The sequence below is a fragment of the Gymnodraco acuticeps genome, unplaced genomic scaffold (assembly GCF_902827175.1).
Source record: "Gymnodraco acuticeps unplaced genomic scaffold, fGymAcu1.1, whole genome shotgun sequence".
Lineage (NCBI taxonomy): Eukaryota > Metazoa > Chordata > Actinopteri > Perciformes > Bathydraconidae > Gymnodraco > Gymnodraco acuticeps.
The window spans coordinates 3,016,229-3,034,173 of NW_022990583.1; the positions used below are offsets into that span (position 1 = coordinate 3,016,229).

The 17,945-nt window shown below is 39.8% G+C and overlaps 1 protein-coding gene across 2 annotated transcripts; it reads right to left on the reverse strand.

Moving 5' to 3' along the window:
* Nucleotides 1–59: 59 nt before the first annotated feature.
* Nucleotides 60–17,407, reverse strand: LOC117553970 (DENN domain-containing protein 3-like). Of its 2 annotated transcripts, none has more exons than XM_034228134.1 (27): nt 17,024–17,407; nt 14,415–14,560; nt 12,554–12,740; nt 12,334–12,414; nt 12,054–12,169; nt 11,751–11,875; nt 11,363–11,474; nt 11,026–11,145; nt 10,819–10,917; nt 9,148–9,267; nt 8,619–8,734; nt 8,281–8,436; nt 8,094–8,190; nt 7,873–7,976; nt 7,561–7,748; nt 7,319–7,478; nt 6,930–7,125; nt 6,628–6,796; nt 5,247–5,506; nt 4,968–5,138; nt 4,608–4,737; nt 4,040–4,147; nt 2,800–2,939; nt 2,153–2,438; nt 1,745–1,863; nt 1,246–1,383; nt 60–844 (listed from the first exon to the last, which is right to left on the reverse strand). In XM_034228134.1, the coding sequence occupies exons 2-27, from the start codon at nt 14,496–14,498 to the stop codon at nt 626–628; spliced, it is 3,801 nt and encodes a 1,266-aa protein (XP_034084025.1). In that variant the 5' UTR covers nt 14,499–14,560; nt 17,024–17,407; the 3' UTR covers nt 60–625. The 2 variants fall into 2 exon arrangements, with proteins under 2 accessions (XP_034084025.1, XP_034084024.1); XM_034228133.1 differs by having other exon boundaries at nt 14,415–14,577; nt 15,427–17,407.
* Between the last annotated feature and the right edge of the window lie 538 nt (nt 17,408–17,945).

Consider the following 17,945-nt stretch of genomic DNA (forward strand, 5'->3'; position numbering starts at 1 on the left):
AGGAAAGTGAGCCACCTACAGAACTGAAGGCTCATACACAAACCAACAATACATGATAATAATACCTGGAATGTTATTTATTATATTATTGGTTAAGAAACATGAATAATAATCATTAAAGCATTTAAATATTCCTGCTTTTGACATGCAGACAAAATGAAGCTTTTAAAACAACATACTTATTCATAAAATTGACCTTTTTCACATTTCATTGAAGGTTTGTTTCAAAGAAGATGAAGATCTGCTCTTCATAGCCCAGTGTAAGAAACAACATCTTAATGACAACCACAAAATATATGTTTAACAGCTCTCTTCTGCATTCACACATTTTTGTATTTTAATTACCAGCGTGTAATGTAATTACCATTTAAATATGGCTAAAAAATGATATTCCAGCTAAACTAAGAGAATCACTTTTCTCTGCACCTCTATTCATTTGTAATGATCTCTCTTCACCATTGTACCCTGTCTATACACTTGCTCTACGACACCCACAGGATGCTCTGGTCTGTAAGAGTCTTCAACACTTTCTGGAATTCTAATATCTGGGTGGGCACATTAACCTAATGTTGTGCAAGTGCTCACTCCTTACATGTGTTCCTCTTTCCTCTCCCACTCTCTGCTTTTACTCGACTTTCCAGATGGCTATCTTGCCGTCGCGTCGTGCGGAGCCGCTCAGGACGTAGCGGTCCTCAGCAGAGCAGAGCGTCTGGATGCTGTCTGAGTGGGCCTGCAGCTCCTTCGCCACAGTATGGCTCTCAGCGTCCATCACCAACACCTGACTTCTCAGTTGATCCTCACACTGACCCCCGATACCGCTCCAGGCACGACAGCCCACCCATATCTGAGGGGAGGAGCGGGCATAAAGGAAAGGGAGCAGGGAATAAATGATGGCAGAAGAAGGAAAAAAGATTAAAAGAGAAGAATCCACACCTCAGATCCAGACAAAAAAGTGTTAGTTAACATTTACCCTAAAAAATTACAACCACCACCTTTCCTGATAGGAGAATACTTTCCAATACGCATGTCTGTTATTCATTGACAGATATTTCACTTTAACATATTTGCACCAAACAAATGAATCACATTTAAGGTGATTCAATTAAACTTCCTCAAAAAGTGGGTCGGCGTTCTGTTTCCATGAACCAGAAAATAACAGGAAGTGTTCAACACACATTTCGTATACAAACAAGTTAGGACTCATATGTAACAGATTTTTTTGCCACATGAAGTGTTGTAGCCCACCTGGTCCTTGACTTGAATCATACAGGTGACTCCTGAACAGCCTGGCAGGGAGATTCTCTTGAATGGACGTCTGTGGTTGTTAGTGTGCCAGAGAATCAGCTCGCCTGAGTCTGAACAGCCCGTCCACAACTGACCTCGCTGGAACACACACAGAGAAACTAGGGAGGTCACACTTTGACTTTTAGAAATGTCAGACATTTTTAGAAATGTCAAACAGGGACAAAAAACCTTTTATCTGTGGCCAGCAATATTCTATGCATACTAACATCAAGCAGCAAGATACATTATTATATGGTTTTATTTTCATATTCAAGTGGTAAAAGGTTGTGGGTAAAAACCTTAATATCTTAGTTTCAGCTGACCCAACTACATTACAACACAATAGGGTCCAGTGCTTTATAAACTATGAACTGTTAAGTGCTGGCATGCATCATTGATTTGTTGTTGGCTGCTAATTTGCTTAACTGATGAACATTATTTCTGAGGACTGCCAAGTCACCTCTGGGATGAGGATGAAGCTGCTGAAGATACTGGGCATGCTCAGTAAGTCGTCAGGAAGTGCCATTCTTCTTTGTGGTGTCCCACTCTTTTTCAGTTCCACAATGCTGTCGTCACAACCTGTGAATACACGGACACACTTTCCACTTTTTTTCTTGAATGTCGCATTTCGAAAGCACAGGTATGCTCAGAGAGGGATGCAGGTGTTATAGTTGTCATGTAGTTTACACAATAGAATGAGTGTCACGGTTATATTAAAGAGGAACATTAAAAGCCACATAGAGCTAACAGGAATCATTCAGCCAATGTGGCTTTCAGTGGAGGCCGGGAAGTTAGTGTTCCTTGAGTTTGAGTTGAAAAAAGCAATAACAACTAATCAGAAAGAAAAAAGGGAAATGTGTGCACTCACAGCACCACAATGTGCCATCATAGATCTGTATGGAGGACAGACGGTCGCAGCTGACGTGTATCTGTCGCTTCACTTTGAGACTGGCTGAGTCCCACTGCAGGACCGTCCCATCACTGCTGCAGGAGTACATCTGAACATCTCTGTGGTCCACCGTCAGTCCAGTCACTTCATGTCTGTGCTCAGTCAGCTGTTTGTTGCAGGACATGCTGTGAGTGTCAATTATGTAGATCACAGAGTCCTGAGAGCCAATCCACACCTGCTCCTGGACCAATCCCAACATGCAGTTCTACATAGGAGAGGAAAACCGGAATCATTTCCCTTAACACACTAACAGACAGTATATTTAATGGATTATGATGTACAACTGTTTTAAAGCCACTTTTAGCAGAAAGAAGAACTAACTTGGCAGCCCCTAGTAAAACACAAAGAAAAGATTTGTGTTTCTAGAACAATCCAATCGCATGCATGCAGGAAAGTTGTATACATTGGTGGAGTAATCTTTTGAACTTAATTTATGTGACATTAAGTTCAAAAGATTACTCCACCAATGTATACAACTTTCCTACAAGTTGATATTCTACATAAAGTTGATGGAGTTTCTTTTAAAGAAATGTTGCTGCAATAGAGTACAGCTTGTGTGCTCTCACCAGCTGCGTCTCTCCGACCTGGATGCAGTCCTGCAGCATGGACCAGCTAGCTGCATCAAACACCACCACTCTGCCCCCACTGAGAGCCACCCACAGTTTGGGGTTCATCTCAGCCGCTGAGTCATTGCAAGTCAACTGACCTGGAGTAAGTGACAAAGTGTGAAAGAGCATGGGACAAGTGAATAGTGGAAGCCGAGTGCATGCAGTAAAAACATTGCAAAGCAGGGTGGATAAATGAGAACCCCCGTTTGTTTTTTCTTCCGTTCATTTTTTCAGTTGCAATCGCAATACATAGATAGAAAGGATAACAAATAGTGTGTTGACACTAACTAATTAAATGTTCTTATTGACAGGGACTTTGAAAGAAACAAAAACAGATCAATACACACTCTATATCCCAGTGTGAGTCACACACGTCTAAGACTTCTTAACATCTTGTTTGTTATCCTCTATAATGATTAGTACTCAGTTGGGGCCAGTAGCCTCCAGTTGTTTTTGTTCTCTGTCACAGTGAGACAAATGAGCGACTACAAGGTCGCTATTATCCTGCCTGCTAATACTCTCCACAACAAGACTAATCCGGTTATGCGGAGAGTTTTCACTGGAGCATCTGCTGCCTCACAAACATTTACACACATGTACAAGCACTGAACTCATTACCATTACACAGAAACTTCTTTGTTGCTCTCAACTTTAAAGGACATTTAAGATCATCGATAAGACGAAAGGGGAGACAAACAACTTTGAAAGTAAGACGCATACAATTAAGTCCTAATCATACAATCTGTAAATAGCTCCACATTTTACAAAGCCATGTTAGGGAAACTTCCATCTTATCTCTGCTCCCTGATCTCACGGAAAATTGTAAGCGGCTACTGCCTGAGATCGAATGCTGTGGTTTTATTAAATGTGCCAACTGCTAGGACTGTCTTAGGGAAGACAGCTTTTAGATGCGCAGCTCCTCTGTCTTGGAATAGTCTGCAAATTAAATGGAAACTGAGCAATCTGGTGCCACTAAATGTTTTTAAAGCTCGGTTGGATGCTACTCAATCGGAAGCTATAGGTACCTGTTTATGTGGATAATTATGTAAACGATGCTGTATGATGTCCTTTTGTTGTTCTATTTATGTTTTTATGTTTCATGTGGAACTACTTGAGCAGGTCTCCCTTGAAAAAGAGATCAATGATCTCAATGGGATTTATTTGTATAAATAAAGGTTTGAAATGAAATGAATAGTACCTGGTGTATAAAGCAGCACATGAACAGTCTGTGGTTCGGCCAGGTCCAGTGAGGGGTTGATCTTGTGTTTGAGGGTCTCTGAGGTAGTTTTAGGGACCATCATGGGCACTGGTCAGAGACAAACACAATTCATGAATGACAACGAAGGGTCGGTGGAAAGGATTATCGAAACATAATGTGAGAAAGAAACAAGATTTATAGCTAAAACTATTTGATGATTAATCAATCAAGTATAGCACCACAAATTATCTGGCAACTCTTTTAATATTCAATTATGTTTTAATAAGCAAAACTGCTAAACATGTTCTAGTACCAGATTCTAAATGGTGAGGACTTAATGCTCTACTTTGTATAAGATAGTAAGCAGAATATCTTTGAGCTTTGGTATGTGGCTTATAGGCAACGTTTTCCGCATTATCGTCTGCCATTTTAAAGACCATGTGTTTAATCAAATAAATTATTTAGAGTTTAAACCCAAATCTCTATACAAATACAATTTATATACTATTTATTTGTGTGTATAGAATCAAAATAAAACAGAAGCAGCAGCACAAGAGTGAGCCCAGACCTTCATATTTGATCTTATCGAAGTAGGCCAGCTTTGAGGCAGCAATAATGGACCTCGGTGTCTGCAGGCAGCCCATGACAGCGTCTATTAACAGGACATTGGTCAGAGCCTGAGTCATGTACTGAGGGTCCTGAGGAGAAAATAAAGAAATCATATGTTAAAATAATCTAGTAACAAGTAACTAAATCACTGCTGTAGTCGTCATATAATATATGTGATGTATGGTTTTGCATTATTTGTCAACCACATTTCTTTCGTGTATTTGACCTGTGAAACTGCACTGTTGGCTGATGCATACTTTTCTTGTTGGTTTTTAGAAGAATTCATTATGAAAGTGGTGTGCATCAACCTTTTTTGTACCTTGTGCTGGTCGGCCATCCTGCGTCCGGCCCACATCTCTTTCACCATGAGGTTCCAGAGTTCGGTCTCCGTCTTTAGATTGGCCTCAAACACCTCTAGCTTACCAGAGGTCTTAATACGGAGGGAAGGAATGCGAACAAGTAGAAACGGAGCTGATGAAATCTTCACATCCTGCAAAAAGATAGTGGGAGTCATTTATTTAAATACAATTGCAGGAAATTGAAATGAAAGTTCAACAGACAACATGATTTCAGAAAAGGCGGTTTAAAGACCCTTGACCTCTATGTCTCTGAACTTTGCTATTTCCAGGAATCCTAGTCGTCCCACAGACAGCAAGAAGAGACGTTTCTGAGTCATGGCAATTTTACCAACGCCATGGGAGGTCTTGATACACGACGACAACTTGTAGACACACTCGCTATTGTCAAGATGGTCTATGACCTCAGAGGGCAAGTCAACGTCTTGTGCCTGGCCCTCCATCTCCTTCCAGAAGTTGTAAAAGACTTTGAACAGATCCGGCTCCACCCGCTTTGGCTCGCCTGGGACACAAACACATACAATGTTGACACATTGAGGGGGGAAAAGGTGTGAAAATGCAAGCTGAAAATATGTACAAACAAATGAATTTAGTTCCAGATTTACAGTCAGAAATCTTAGAATAGTGCATATTATTGATCTTCATGTGTTACTAATGATTATCTGAATTCACAAAGTGTTTGTTCTTTAGCCGTGTAACAGAAAGGTCTGCTTTTGTTGTCTATCTAGCCATGCATGATGAGTTCAAAGACTTTGTGTGAAGGAGCTAATTGGTCCGTGGAGTATCATACTTTAAGCTAACAACTTTAAGTCGTAATCCTTTTCAACCACTGCCTGGTTTGGCCAAAAAAAGGTTATAGGAGTGGTGAACTAAAGTAGTAAAGTAGTGGATTGTTTAACCAAAACAATGGCCTGAAAGACTCTTAAATGTCTATAACGCTGAGGGCACCTACAGAGTCCGGTGGTAATTGTCCGTCACATTTTTAAAATTCATTTTAAGACATTTGTCATTTTCCTGACACTGATTACAAACAAGAGTTTAAAGTCTGATTAATAGGTAAACATACATTGACTTTATTTTTCTACAAAACATATATACAAATATTAATCTCCTTCACTTCAGTTGGACACTTGTTTTTGCGTTTATGTATGTGTGGCAGAACTTGTGTGTGTGTGTGTGTGTGTGTGTGTGTGTGTGTGTGTGTGTGTGTGTGTGTGTGTGTGTGTGTGTGTGTGTGTGTGTGTGTGTGTCAGACACTGCGGCACAAATTGTACTTCACGCTTACAAAGCATTAAATGAGTGCAAAAGATCATCTAACATCTGCTTGATTGAAGCGCTGTAATCGATTTATCGTCATGTGATGCTGGTGTAGAAAATAATAATTACTATATAATAACTTATGTGTCCACCATCCAAACAAACAAAATGCCTTCAAGGTTTACTGATTTTCCACTATGTATTTCGAATGACTTTGTTGCACTTCGCCTTAACTCACACTGCTTTGGGCGAAATACAGCATTTGTAAGTCTGAGGTTTGATATTTGAAATAGCTATACAATTCATTAAATGTCAATTATCAAAGGGGATGTCTTTACACACATCATGCTGCCTGTCCTCACTTACCATCACTGAGTGCATCAAATAATCGGTGTATAGTTGCTACATCTTTAACAATCCCGCACTCTTGAATGCAACGCACAAACTCCTCCAGATGCAGAGTTTGTAGGGGAAGCTTAAACTTCTTGACGTGTTCATCAGGCTGCACCAACAGCTTCTCACTGTCTGTCTTCACCTGATAGATGAGAGACAAAAGCATGTGCATCTTCACTACTTTATGACCACCCAAGGAAAAGTAGCAAACATATTGCCAAGCGATTTCACAAGATGGGAATAATGTGATCTAATGTAATGTGTTTGAAATTGACCTTAAGGATTAGTCTCTTGAGTTCAGGCCGCCTGTCAGCTTGCTGCCTCTCGTCTCGGTGCAGCGAGTCCACAAGCCATGTGACCAGCTGTGTGGGGAAGATGGCGGTGTCTGTCCTGTAGAGGTTCTGGAAATCACCCAGAGCCTCCAGCCGCCGCCCGTACAGCGTGTTAATGAAACCACGCAGGTAGTAGAATCTGCAGAGGGAGAAGTGATGTAATAAATCCTCAATTCTTTGGAGAAATACCAAACATTTTGTGGAAGAAGAGCAAGAACTGAGAGTAAAATCAACAAGAAATGCAGATAGACGAACAGTGTAATATGGTAACACTTGATTGTACGAATTAAAATGGTGATGACAGTGTTGGAGCCTAAGGAATAATAAAATACCTTGCCAGCAGGGAAGAGTTCTCATTTTGTACAGAGAAGATGGCTTTGCCAAGCTGCTGGATCAGCTCACTGTAATAAACTTGGACAGAGTGGAAGGACAGAGAGGCTGGGAAATCTGGGAGCTTAAACACCTTTGTTGGTTTAGGAGGAGTTCTCAGCACTATGACAAAGAGGGTGGAAAACAGAGAAGCGTTTAGTCTCTGCTTTAATTTGAAAAGTTTGTGCGTCTGCTGCAGTCTCACCTGCGTCAGGGATGCTGATCCTGCTCAGTAGTGAGTTTCTTTGAAAGCTGAATGTTTGGTCGTCTCCCAGGTTAGGGAGGCTCATCCCCAGTCTCTTACTCAGCTTACTCCCTGCAATAGAACTTCTTCTACGGGCTTGAACCTCCTGCATGGTGGGTCTGCGTGGCGCCTCAACCATAGCTTTCACCCTAGAGCAGAATTAATAATGTTTAAGATTGTTGAAACGGTTTATAAGATGCGTTGATTTCTCATTTTTCCAAGGCTGTAGGTCATGGAGCACTGCACACAGATGAAGTGGGTTCAATGACTTACCGCTGCATCTCAGAACGAGTGATGAGTTCCATTCGAGCAAAGTTGTCAATTTTCCTGTTGAGACGATCCTTAAGGAAGGAATGGAAGATGTATGTATCCAACACCTGCAACACAGACACATTGATTTAAAGCACCTGGCCCAACACAGCATTTTGCTAAGAGATGTCAGATGATTTGTCAACCATAAAGAATGTCACTTGTTTTACCAAGTTTGTGTTTACCGTTTTGTAAAACAGCTGTTCAGCTGGCTCTCTAGTTTTCAGGAACTCTTGACTGTTAAACACTCGATGTTCATAGTTCAGATGACCGCTAACATCCCTGTTATTTAGAAACATGTATTTATCAACATAAAAGATATGTTTGGGTTAACCATCCTGTTAGATCTCAGTACACAAACACACAAAGAACCTGAATATGTTGACCATCAGTTCCAGTGCGATCCTCTGGATGTCGTGGTTGAGGTTGTGTTGCCACGCTCTCCTCCGAGCGCGCTGCTCACTGATGTCAGAACAGCTTGCATGGTTGCACTGATGCAGGTCAAAATGTATCTGCAGGGCCTGACACCTGCAAAAACAAACTCATACTATAAACCAATAGAAACACTTTCATATCTCTGGCCAAGTTTGATACAAATATCAATACGTTTAAATCACCTGTAGCATCATAATTCACTTTTTGTTTGTACTTGTGTATACTAAATGAGCAGTAGTTGAGCTACAAGTTTATCACTGGCGCTACAGTAGTACCTCTGTGTGAAGCAGTCTGCAGCGGCCGGGGGAATCTCCGGGAGGTCCAGAGTCTCAGAACAAGAAGTGGAGACACTGCCGTTGTCAATGTTGATTAGGATCAGATGATCTGTTTCCTTGATGGGGGAAGGAGAAGAATAAAGTCAATATTTTCCTCATTTTGTTTGTCCATCAATTAATAAACTTATAAGCAATATTTAAACATACGGTTTTTCTGCCATCTAGGAATATTTTGTCAACAACAGATAATAGTCAAACATAATGCAAAGCACTTACCTAAGCAGTGACTTGAACTGTATTAAACCTGCTGTAGATTAACTTCCTAATTGTACAACTATTTATATAAATAAGCTGTTTTGAATCTGAAGCAGAGATATATTTGCTCTTGGATATGTGCAGGCTATCAGCAGGTTTAATGTACATTCAGCACACGGCATTCCCCTTATTCTATTAATTTTCTACTGCCTTTGATGACACACATTGTCCTGTTTTGAAAGCTGTAGGTAATTTCGGGGTGTTGTGTACTCACAGCAGCAACCTCTTCGAAGTGGCTGAGGTGGCAGCCCATAAGGAAGGCAGTAGGAGCCATGAGGAAGTCCAGCATGCCTCTGGCCAGGACAGGAACGTATGGCTGCTGCCACAACAGAGGCTGGAAGCAAGGCATAGATGGACACATCACAGGATTAAATGATGGAGTTCTAATTTAATTTCAAAGTTTTATTGTCATATGCACATAAACTACAGTGTAGAAATGGCAATGAAAATCTTATTGTACATTAAGATGAAATTAAATACGGTTAAGGATGACCTGCTTAATCAAATATTGACAGGAAGTCAATAATGTAAGGTTTCTAACTGCAGCCCTGACCTATTACTCATTTAATCCACCAGCCACATATAACTGTGATTTTAAGACATGAGCCTTTAAGACATTTTGAATACATTATATATGATTCATGAGTTAAACTCAATAACAATCTAGATCAGGGGTGGGGAACCTCCGGCCTACGGGCCGTATACGGCCCGCGAGACCATTTGATACGGCCCTCGAGGTAATTTATAAATACACGCAAAAAAGAAAGAAATTAAAGAAATCTAGACCGCAAAATAATTAAACAAGCGAGTGCCTGTTTTTCCTTGCTAAAGTCAGGGTCATTGAACGTCATCACGTGGGCTGCTCCGGCACTTCAGATAAGGAGCCGTACACATGCCGCAGTTTTTGCGTGGCTGTGTCTTTAGTTGAAAGCCCAGTGGCGATCTGTTCATCTGTCATACAGTCAATATCTTTGTTGTTATTGGCATCTGGTTAGCTAGCTATGCTAACGAATATAAGAAGCTTTTTCTACAACCAGTGAGGTAAAGGCACATCTTTATATGATCATTATAGTTATAAAAAAATAAGAGAATAAAGTAAACGGGTATAAAATACTATATGACAGTAAAAAAAAGTTGTTATTAATAAACAAGAATACAATTTGAAAGGGGAGTGATTTGTAAAATATCCATAAAGAAAAATAAAATATGCTTCCAGTTCTGTTTCATATGGGTGTTGAGAGATGGATCCATAGATCTCTTCATGTTGCTCTCAAAGTGCACCAGATTGATGCTTTTAACTTCAACATTTAAAAAAAAATCTTCCCAGGGGAGCATGCTCACGGACCCCGCTAGAGGAAGTTAGGTCCCCCCCCCCCTTAAATCATGTTCACATGGTTAGGACTCTAAATACATTACATTACATGTCATTTGTTAGACGCTTTTATCCAAAGCGACTTACTTATTCAGTACTGTGGACAATCCCCACAGGAGCAATTTGGGGTGAAGTGTCTTGCCCAGGGACACAACAACATGCTGACTGCAGTGGGACTCAAACTTACCCTGATTCCAAGTCCTTTGCATTGAATTTGCACACGTGTGTCCATATCTTTCTGTTTTGGTGGTCACGCCACAACTGTGCACGTGCATGCATGCGTGAGTCATGGTAAGATATCTGGATTAAGAGGTTGCTTTTTCTTTGCACAGCATGAAAGAAAGGCCAAATGAATGGGCTGTGATTTTAGTTTTTTTAAGCAGAGGTCAATCATTTGGATGTTGAACAAATTGAAATGGCCCTTGAGAGGAAAAAGGTTCCCCACCCCTGATCTAGATCATAAGTAATTTCAGTGCGCCCTAGCAGATATGTAAAAACAGATTTTCATCTGACCTGTAGGAAAAGCAAGAAGCTCTCTGCCACCAGCGTGAGTCTTGCCCAATCAGCAGAAAATAACACCACCCGCTGCTCCTGCAGGAGACAAGAGAGCACCTGCAGAGACGGGGCAGAAAAACCAACAAACAGAGAACGAGACAGAGCTAATGTGAGCTTCCTCTTGGTTCAGTAACATTAACACAACAGGTGTTTGTAGTTCTGTACCTGTAGCAGTTGCTGTGGCCTGAAGCAGAAGAAAGGCAGATGGAGGTCTAAATCTATAGCTGGGTGGTCTTTGTTTTCTCTGGATGGTAATACAATGGTCAAAGGACGCAAGGTAAACATCTGCAAAACATACACAGTGTTTTAGTTTGTGTTTTTCTGTCTGGCTGAATTAGCCATTCGCTGAAAACAAATAATGAACGTATGCTACAACTGACACTATAGTAATCGATTATATCAGAAATATGAACCTGTAAACTCCTGGATCATTATATTATGAAAGTAAACGTTTACAGGACCACAGTACTTAACTAAATATAACACACATACATATACACACCAAATGTAGTTGTCCAGGAGGGGGAATGGGCACCAGGGAAAGTTTGGCTGCAAACTCCTTCACTCTCTCCTCCATGTCAGATAAACGACAAGTTCTCAGCTGGATTAACAGACTAACATAAAGCAAAGGACAAACAGATATTAGCATACGTTTTGTATTGTAAAGCTAAACCCATTTAATTCACGCAACATCTGTGAATACTTTTTTTGTTTCTGTTTATTACGATCTTTATGTTCAATGTTACTTGCTGGGAATCCAAATCCCTAAGTGCTTTACCTCATTGACAAATAAGCTAACTACATTGTTTTACTGACAGTTTACTGAGTAAAGAGTGCTTTAAATAAACCAAAGTTAATATTGAGGTAGAATTTGCCAAGCCGTATCTCACCATGACAGACAGTCTTTGATTGCAGTAAAGTAAGGATATTTGGATATGATACAGATGCCGTAGGCAGAGAAAAGTTTAGAAAACTTAGAGGACCCAGCTCCGTTCTGGAAGATAGACGTCCCTTCCTGGAAAAACACGAAAGAGAAGGAACAGTCAATTGCTTTCAGTTCAGTTGAATATACCTGCTCTATGTTGGCAAGCTGTTATGTGACACATGCTCATTGTGTAAATTGCCAACGTTTACTGTAGGTTAACTGCTATGTGTGAAGTATTTCGGGGAGTATTTCATGTTGTACAGCGTACCAGTATTGGTCGGTAACAGTGCATTACTACTCCATGGGTCTTGTTGCCAAAGACATCAGTGAAAACCAGGAAGTGGAATTGTTCGTCTTTCTGCTCATTAGTTACTTGGAGCCCACCTGGAAACAGGAACAAAGTATCCTACTTGTTAATACACAGGCATGATATACTACACTTACAAATGATCCCTTTTGTGCTACTATCAACATGCATGCAAATTCAAATATCTCTTTTTTTAAACAAATGTGTGCGAGCGTGTGAATATGATATATTAAGACAATACCCGGGAAGCAGAGTTGGGGTAAAGCCATGAGGTCGATGTCTTTCGGTACACTGACATCCTCACTCTCTCCTATGCCACTTGCTAAAATAAAACAAAACAAAATTACACAAATCACCAATTATTACATGGATAAAGTGAAGCCAGGGAGAAATCATCCAACCTAGTTCAAACACTAAGACCTGTTGAACAGTATGGCTCAGTGTGGATAGAAGTACCAGACCTTGGCTGGGGGTCGCTGCAGCTGAAGGATGTTCCCTCTTCTTCCTGAGAAAGGACCGCCGCCTCGTCCCTTGTGACCTCAACGCATCACTCTCATCTTGCGGTCTGCAAACGAAGGGAGGCGCCAGGACATGCAGAACCTCGGGCTCCAACAGGAGGAGGTCTGGGGCTTCATTATTGTCAACGGCCTGAGTGGGAGACAGAAAGGAAAGTATTTGGAGGGGCTCTATTCTTTTTATAGCTTACTCTGACATATGTTACATTACCCATATTCTATGTATGTAGATATTTTAATAGAAGAAAGAAGGAAAACATTCAAAATGCTGATCAAGCTGATTTTTTTTCTTCTCCATATATATCAACAGTTTAGGTAAAAATGTGGATGAAGCTACTTTACATTTCTATGCGGATGATACCGTGCTGTACTGTGCAGGTCCCTCCATTAAGGAGGCTGGTGTTAAATTACAGGCTGTTTTTAACATTATTCAGACTCAGCTCTCTGAGCTTAAGCTTCTTTTAAATGTTGAGAAAACCAAGGTAATGCTCTTTTCTAAAGCTAAAAAGACACCAGAGCCAGTTTTAGATATTGTAACTGCGCAAGGACAAGTACTTGAAGTGGTTACCTGTTACAAATACCTGGGTATCTGGTTTGATGATTGTCTTACTTTTAAACTTCATGTCAATAACCTGCTTAAAAAGCTGAGGGTTAGACTAGGTTTCTTCTTCAGAAACAAGTCCTGGTTCTCGCTTGAGGCCAGGAAAAGGCTGTCACTGTGACCTTTTTACCTGTGCTGGACTATGGTGATTTGGTCTATATGAATGCACCTGCCTATTACCTGAACAAGTTAGATGCTGCCTATCACAGCGCACTGAGATTTGTCACAAATTGTAAAGCACTTACTCATCACTGTACCCTGTATACCAAGGCAGGTTTGCCATCACTTACTGTAAAGAGGCTCAGTCATTGGTACACGTTTATTTATGCTTTGTTGGGTAAACTCCCGTATTATATCTGCTCTCTGATAACACAGAGAGTTGCAAGCAGCTATTGTCTGAGATCGCATGATGTAGTATTGTTAGATGTGCCAAGAGCAAGGACTGTCTTAGGTAAGACAGCTTTTATGTGCGCAGCTCCACTTGCTTGGAACAATCTACAGCTACAATTTAAACTGAGCAATCTCATTCCTCTGCATGTTTTTAAAGCAAGTCTAAATGAAATGCTCATTGAAACTATGGGTATTTGTAAATGTTGATAAGTATGTAAATGTAGCTTGTAAATATGTTGTGTGATATCCTCTATTGTTTTATGTTTCATGTGGAACCTAATTGCTGCAGGTCTCCTTTGAAAAAGAGATCTATGACCTCAAGGGACAATCTGGTTAAATAAAGGTTTGAAATGAAATGAATTGATAACATAATTGGAAAAGGTGGTATGGCTTTATAGCATTATTAGCATTAGGGCATTATTCATGCTCTTTTTTGTTCTCTGGACCAATGAGTAATGTTGCCTTGACAATAGTCTTTCTTGGTTAGCCTAAAATAACAAAGACAATTGTTATATGTGTATCCTCTAATAATAATTAGCTTATTACTTAGGCACATTTTGTCTTTATAGATGTGGACAGTCAAGATACAGACAGCACACTTGGAAACACCAGTTAAACATTCCTGTTGTTGTTGTTGTTGTTGTTGTTGCAGTCATTTTGTTTCATAAGAGTAAGGGTTATTAACCATTCTCATAAAAAAAAAAAAAAATTTTCATGTAAAATCTTCAAAAGAACAAATTAGAGTTCTCATGACCAATTTCTTAGTTAACAGTACATCGCTCCCACTTATGGCCGGTGTGTTTTAGAGGCAGATACCTGATAGAGCTCACTGAGTTTGTCACTAGAGGCTCCTAACACCACACAGGCCTCCAGCAGAGCAGGAGGAAGATGGTCGGCCATAACTGACACCAACCCAGGATCGAGATGGACCAACAAAACCAGACCAAGGTGCCAAATCAGACCTGAGGGATCGCAACCACTGAACGTTTAAAGAAAGAAACAGAGGATCAGTCATAGAAGCAGACAAAGAAAATGCATTCAAGATGACAGAAAAGATTGTGTGTTAAAAAGGCAGAGAGTTGTCGCAGCTCTCTCATCTTCATCGTTCTGCATGAAAACATTTACCAGATACATAAAGTCACAACACATGACACATTAGTGCTTGTTCCAGCTCGTTTTCACCGCAGATGTACTCATCAACAACAACACAGTGCGACATTTCAGGCAGAGCCAGTCAGAGAAAACCTTTATTTCCTTAGTCAAGATATTTAACGGTTTGGCTCAGCAGCAAATACCCCCCAACGGGTACAGAACAGAGCGGCGTCAATGACAACAGAAATGGTATTGACTAGTTAGACAGAGCATGGAGACAAGGATGTAGGGGAAAGAGGGGAACAAGTGGGTTGAAGAGGCAGAAATCAAGGTGGGATATAGGCAAGATAATGTCTTTAAATGTCTGTTATTTTCAAGACAAAATCTAAATATATTCACTTTAATGTGATATAACACACTTTAGTCTTGAAATACAAGATGATACTTTTCAGGAAGCTCTCAAACACCAGAACATGCTCCAGGGTGGCATTACACTTTTAGTACTCTTGCCATATTCTAAAAACCTGTAACAACCTGCAATTTGAATGTACTGTTTAAACTCTACAAATCAGTCTTCAGAGGGGATCGCCCAACTCCTCCTTTGCCTTTCTTTCCTTCCATTTCTACCACACTCATGCTCACTTCTCATCAATCAATTGGTTTTGAAATGTGCAATATATAACAAAGAGAATAGCAGGAAACTCCATATTTAAAGAAAACTGAATGAAAAAGTGACCTTTATACAATTGTTGCCAGGATACTTTCAGCGGGACCCTTTTAGTTTGTGGCCCCAGCGGCCCTCATGACGTTCCTCTTTATCTATATGACAAATCAGGAACATAATAGAATGAGTTGGGCTGATGAAAGCTCTTTGGGGAGAACAGGAAACCGGGTGTCACTCACAATTGAATTAGCTTTTTCACTGCAGATTCACATCATGTGATAAAGACGCATCATCCTATATCCCATGTATGGAGTATTTCTTTCCCAATTTTGGTATACTGCTTTTTAGGGTTATTTTAAATCAATGTTCCCTGTTTGTTAGTATCATCTGGAAATCTTGGAAAATGTGGCTCATCTGTGCAATGTGCACGTGATAACATGCACAAAAGAAGAAACATATAGGAAAAACCCATGCAAATTTGATGGAGGCAAACTTGTAGTGAGGTTAAAAAAATAAAAGGCACTTTTTTGGCTAAAACTGAACTGCACAAAATAACCTCAAGTGCTCTCTTTAGGAAATACATTATTCCTAACTATGATTTGTTTACATGTATTGTTTTTATACTTATTTTACTTTGAAATCATACTGAAAAATGGTTCACTGTTGAAACAGAAGTGTTTACTCATTCAAAATGAAAACTTCAGCAGCATGAATGTTCAGCATTACTGAACTGAAATAAACCCGATGCCTCAGTCCAAGGATCTGATGTGATTATCATTATATGCAGCACATTACAATCATATGAGCCTTGACCGGCTGGACACATTCCACATCAAACCATAAAAACATTAGAAAAGTGTTACATATTCTGACATAATGACACACGTCTATATCCTCCATCCTTGAGGTGGTAAAGCTTGCAATGGGACTGATTTACTGCATAATCCAAATCACATGTGCCCTTAAACACAGGAAACTAGTGTGAAGTATTTACACAAAGCAGATGAGAAGAACAAGCTGGCAAACAGAGACATGAACTAAAAATATATATCCGACCTTCACAGTAAATTAGATTAAAATAACTGCAAAACAATTGCCTCTTACACATCACTATGATCTTAAAATAAAGTTAATGGGACAGGGTATGTATCCAGTTGTAAAGTATAAAAAAAAGTCTACTTTTTAGCCAAATAATCTCGAATAAAGCAGCATGACATCCTTTCAAAAATCATTATGTACGTAAACACAGTCTATGGCCATACTACAGTCTGCAGCTAATGTGAGGAACACCTGTAGAGGAAACACCAACTGCCTGATACAGTTGTTACAATAGGGCAGAGTTAAAAATACATCACTGGCACACATCAAAACAAAAACATCATTGTATTATACATTATTAACATGACAAAATGTACACTTTCAATCACATTTCTGCACATGCCTCCATACTAACATGTCTATACAGGATAACAGTGAAGCACATTATGTTGAATCAAGCTAAGTTTTACTCGTAAAGTTTAGCTATCTCTTTTTTTTTATTGCAGCTGTGACACGTGACACTGAGTTACAAGCTGCACAGGTGAGAGGATGCTTTACGTTTTTCTCTGAGCTTTAAACACGGCTAAAGTAACGTGTTATAAATGTCAAGTTAGACTTTCTAGACACTCACCTCCTCAAAAGGAACCGTGCGCTTCCTCATTCATCTCTCTTCCCTTTCAGGACAGCAGTGCGGAGATAAACTCACTCCAGCTGCGCAGCCAACTCCTCGCGACTGAATGGCACGAGCTCATCCCGGCTCCCGTTTTACCCTTTACTCACTCCGCTTCCTGTTTCTCTGTGACTACAAACATGCGCATTGATATGAGGAAGCAACATGCAGTATCATATGAAGTATAAGTTACAGAACAGAAACGTCCAGCCTCCAAGATATTCTGCATTTCAGATATAGTGTACCATAACTAGGTTCTAATTTGAAACCCTTTGAAAACTGAATTGACTTGAACATGATAATGATAATAGACATTAACAGCTGTAATTCCATCATTTAAACACAACATGGCCTCGGACAAATAATACAATTGTATTTCTTTATGGATTGATCCTATTGTAATAACACACACTGCCCTGAAGATGGTGGTGGTTGACTAATACAGCTTGAGATACAGTCAGCCGGGAAGTACTGTATCTGCAAAGTATACAGTAGGCGACCTTATTCAGTGAAATTTAAAAAAAGAAGCCACAACAGGTAAAATACAATCCCCAATCATTTTACAAATATGTGAAACAAATATGATTTTCACATTATGGATCAAATATTAATCATCAAATCACATTCAGAATCAGTTTGCAGAAAGGGATTATTTTTATTGTATTGAGGAATGGTTTTTATTAGATTAACCTCACTGATGAACTCTGTTGAAACACGCTTTGTGAATTGTATCTTGAATTTGTGACAAATGAAGTAGGTTTATTTTTAGCGGTTTTGAAGATTATACATTTTTGTGTCTGGTGAGCTGTAAGAACATTTAGCTGACTTAAGATAAGAGATCAAATATAAAAGTATTCTGTTTTCTGTCCAAAGGATACATTTT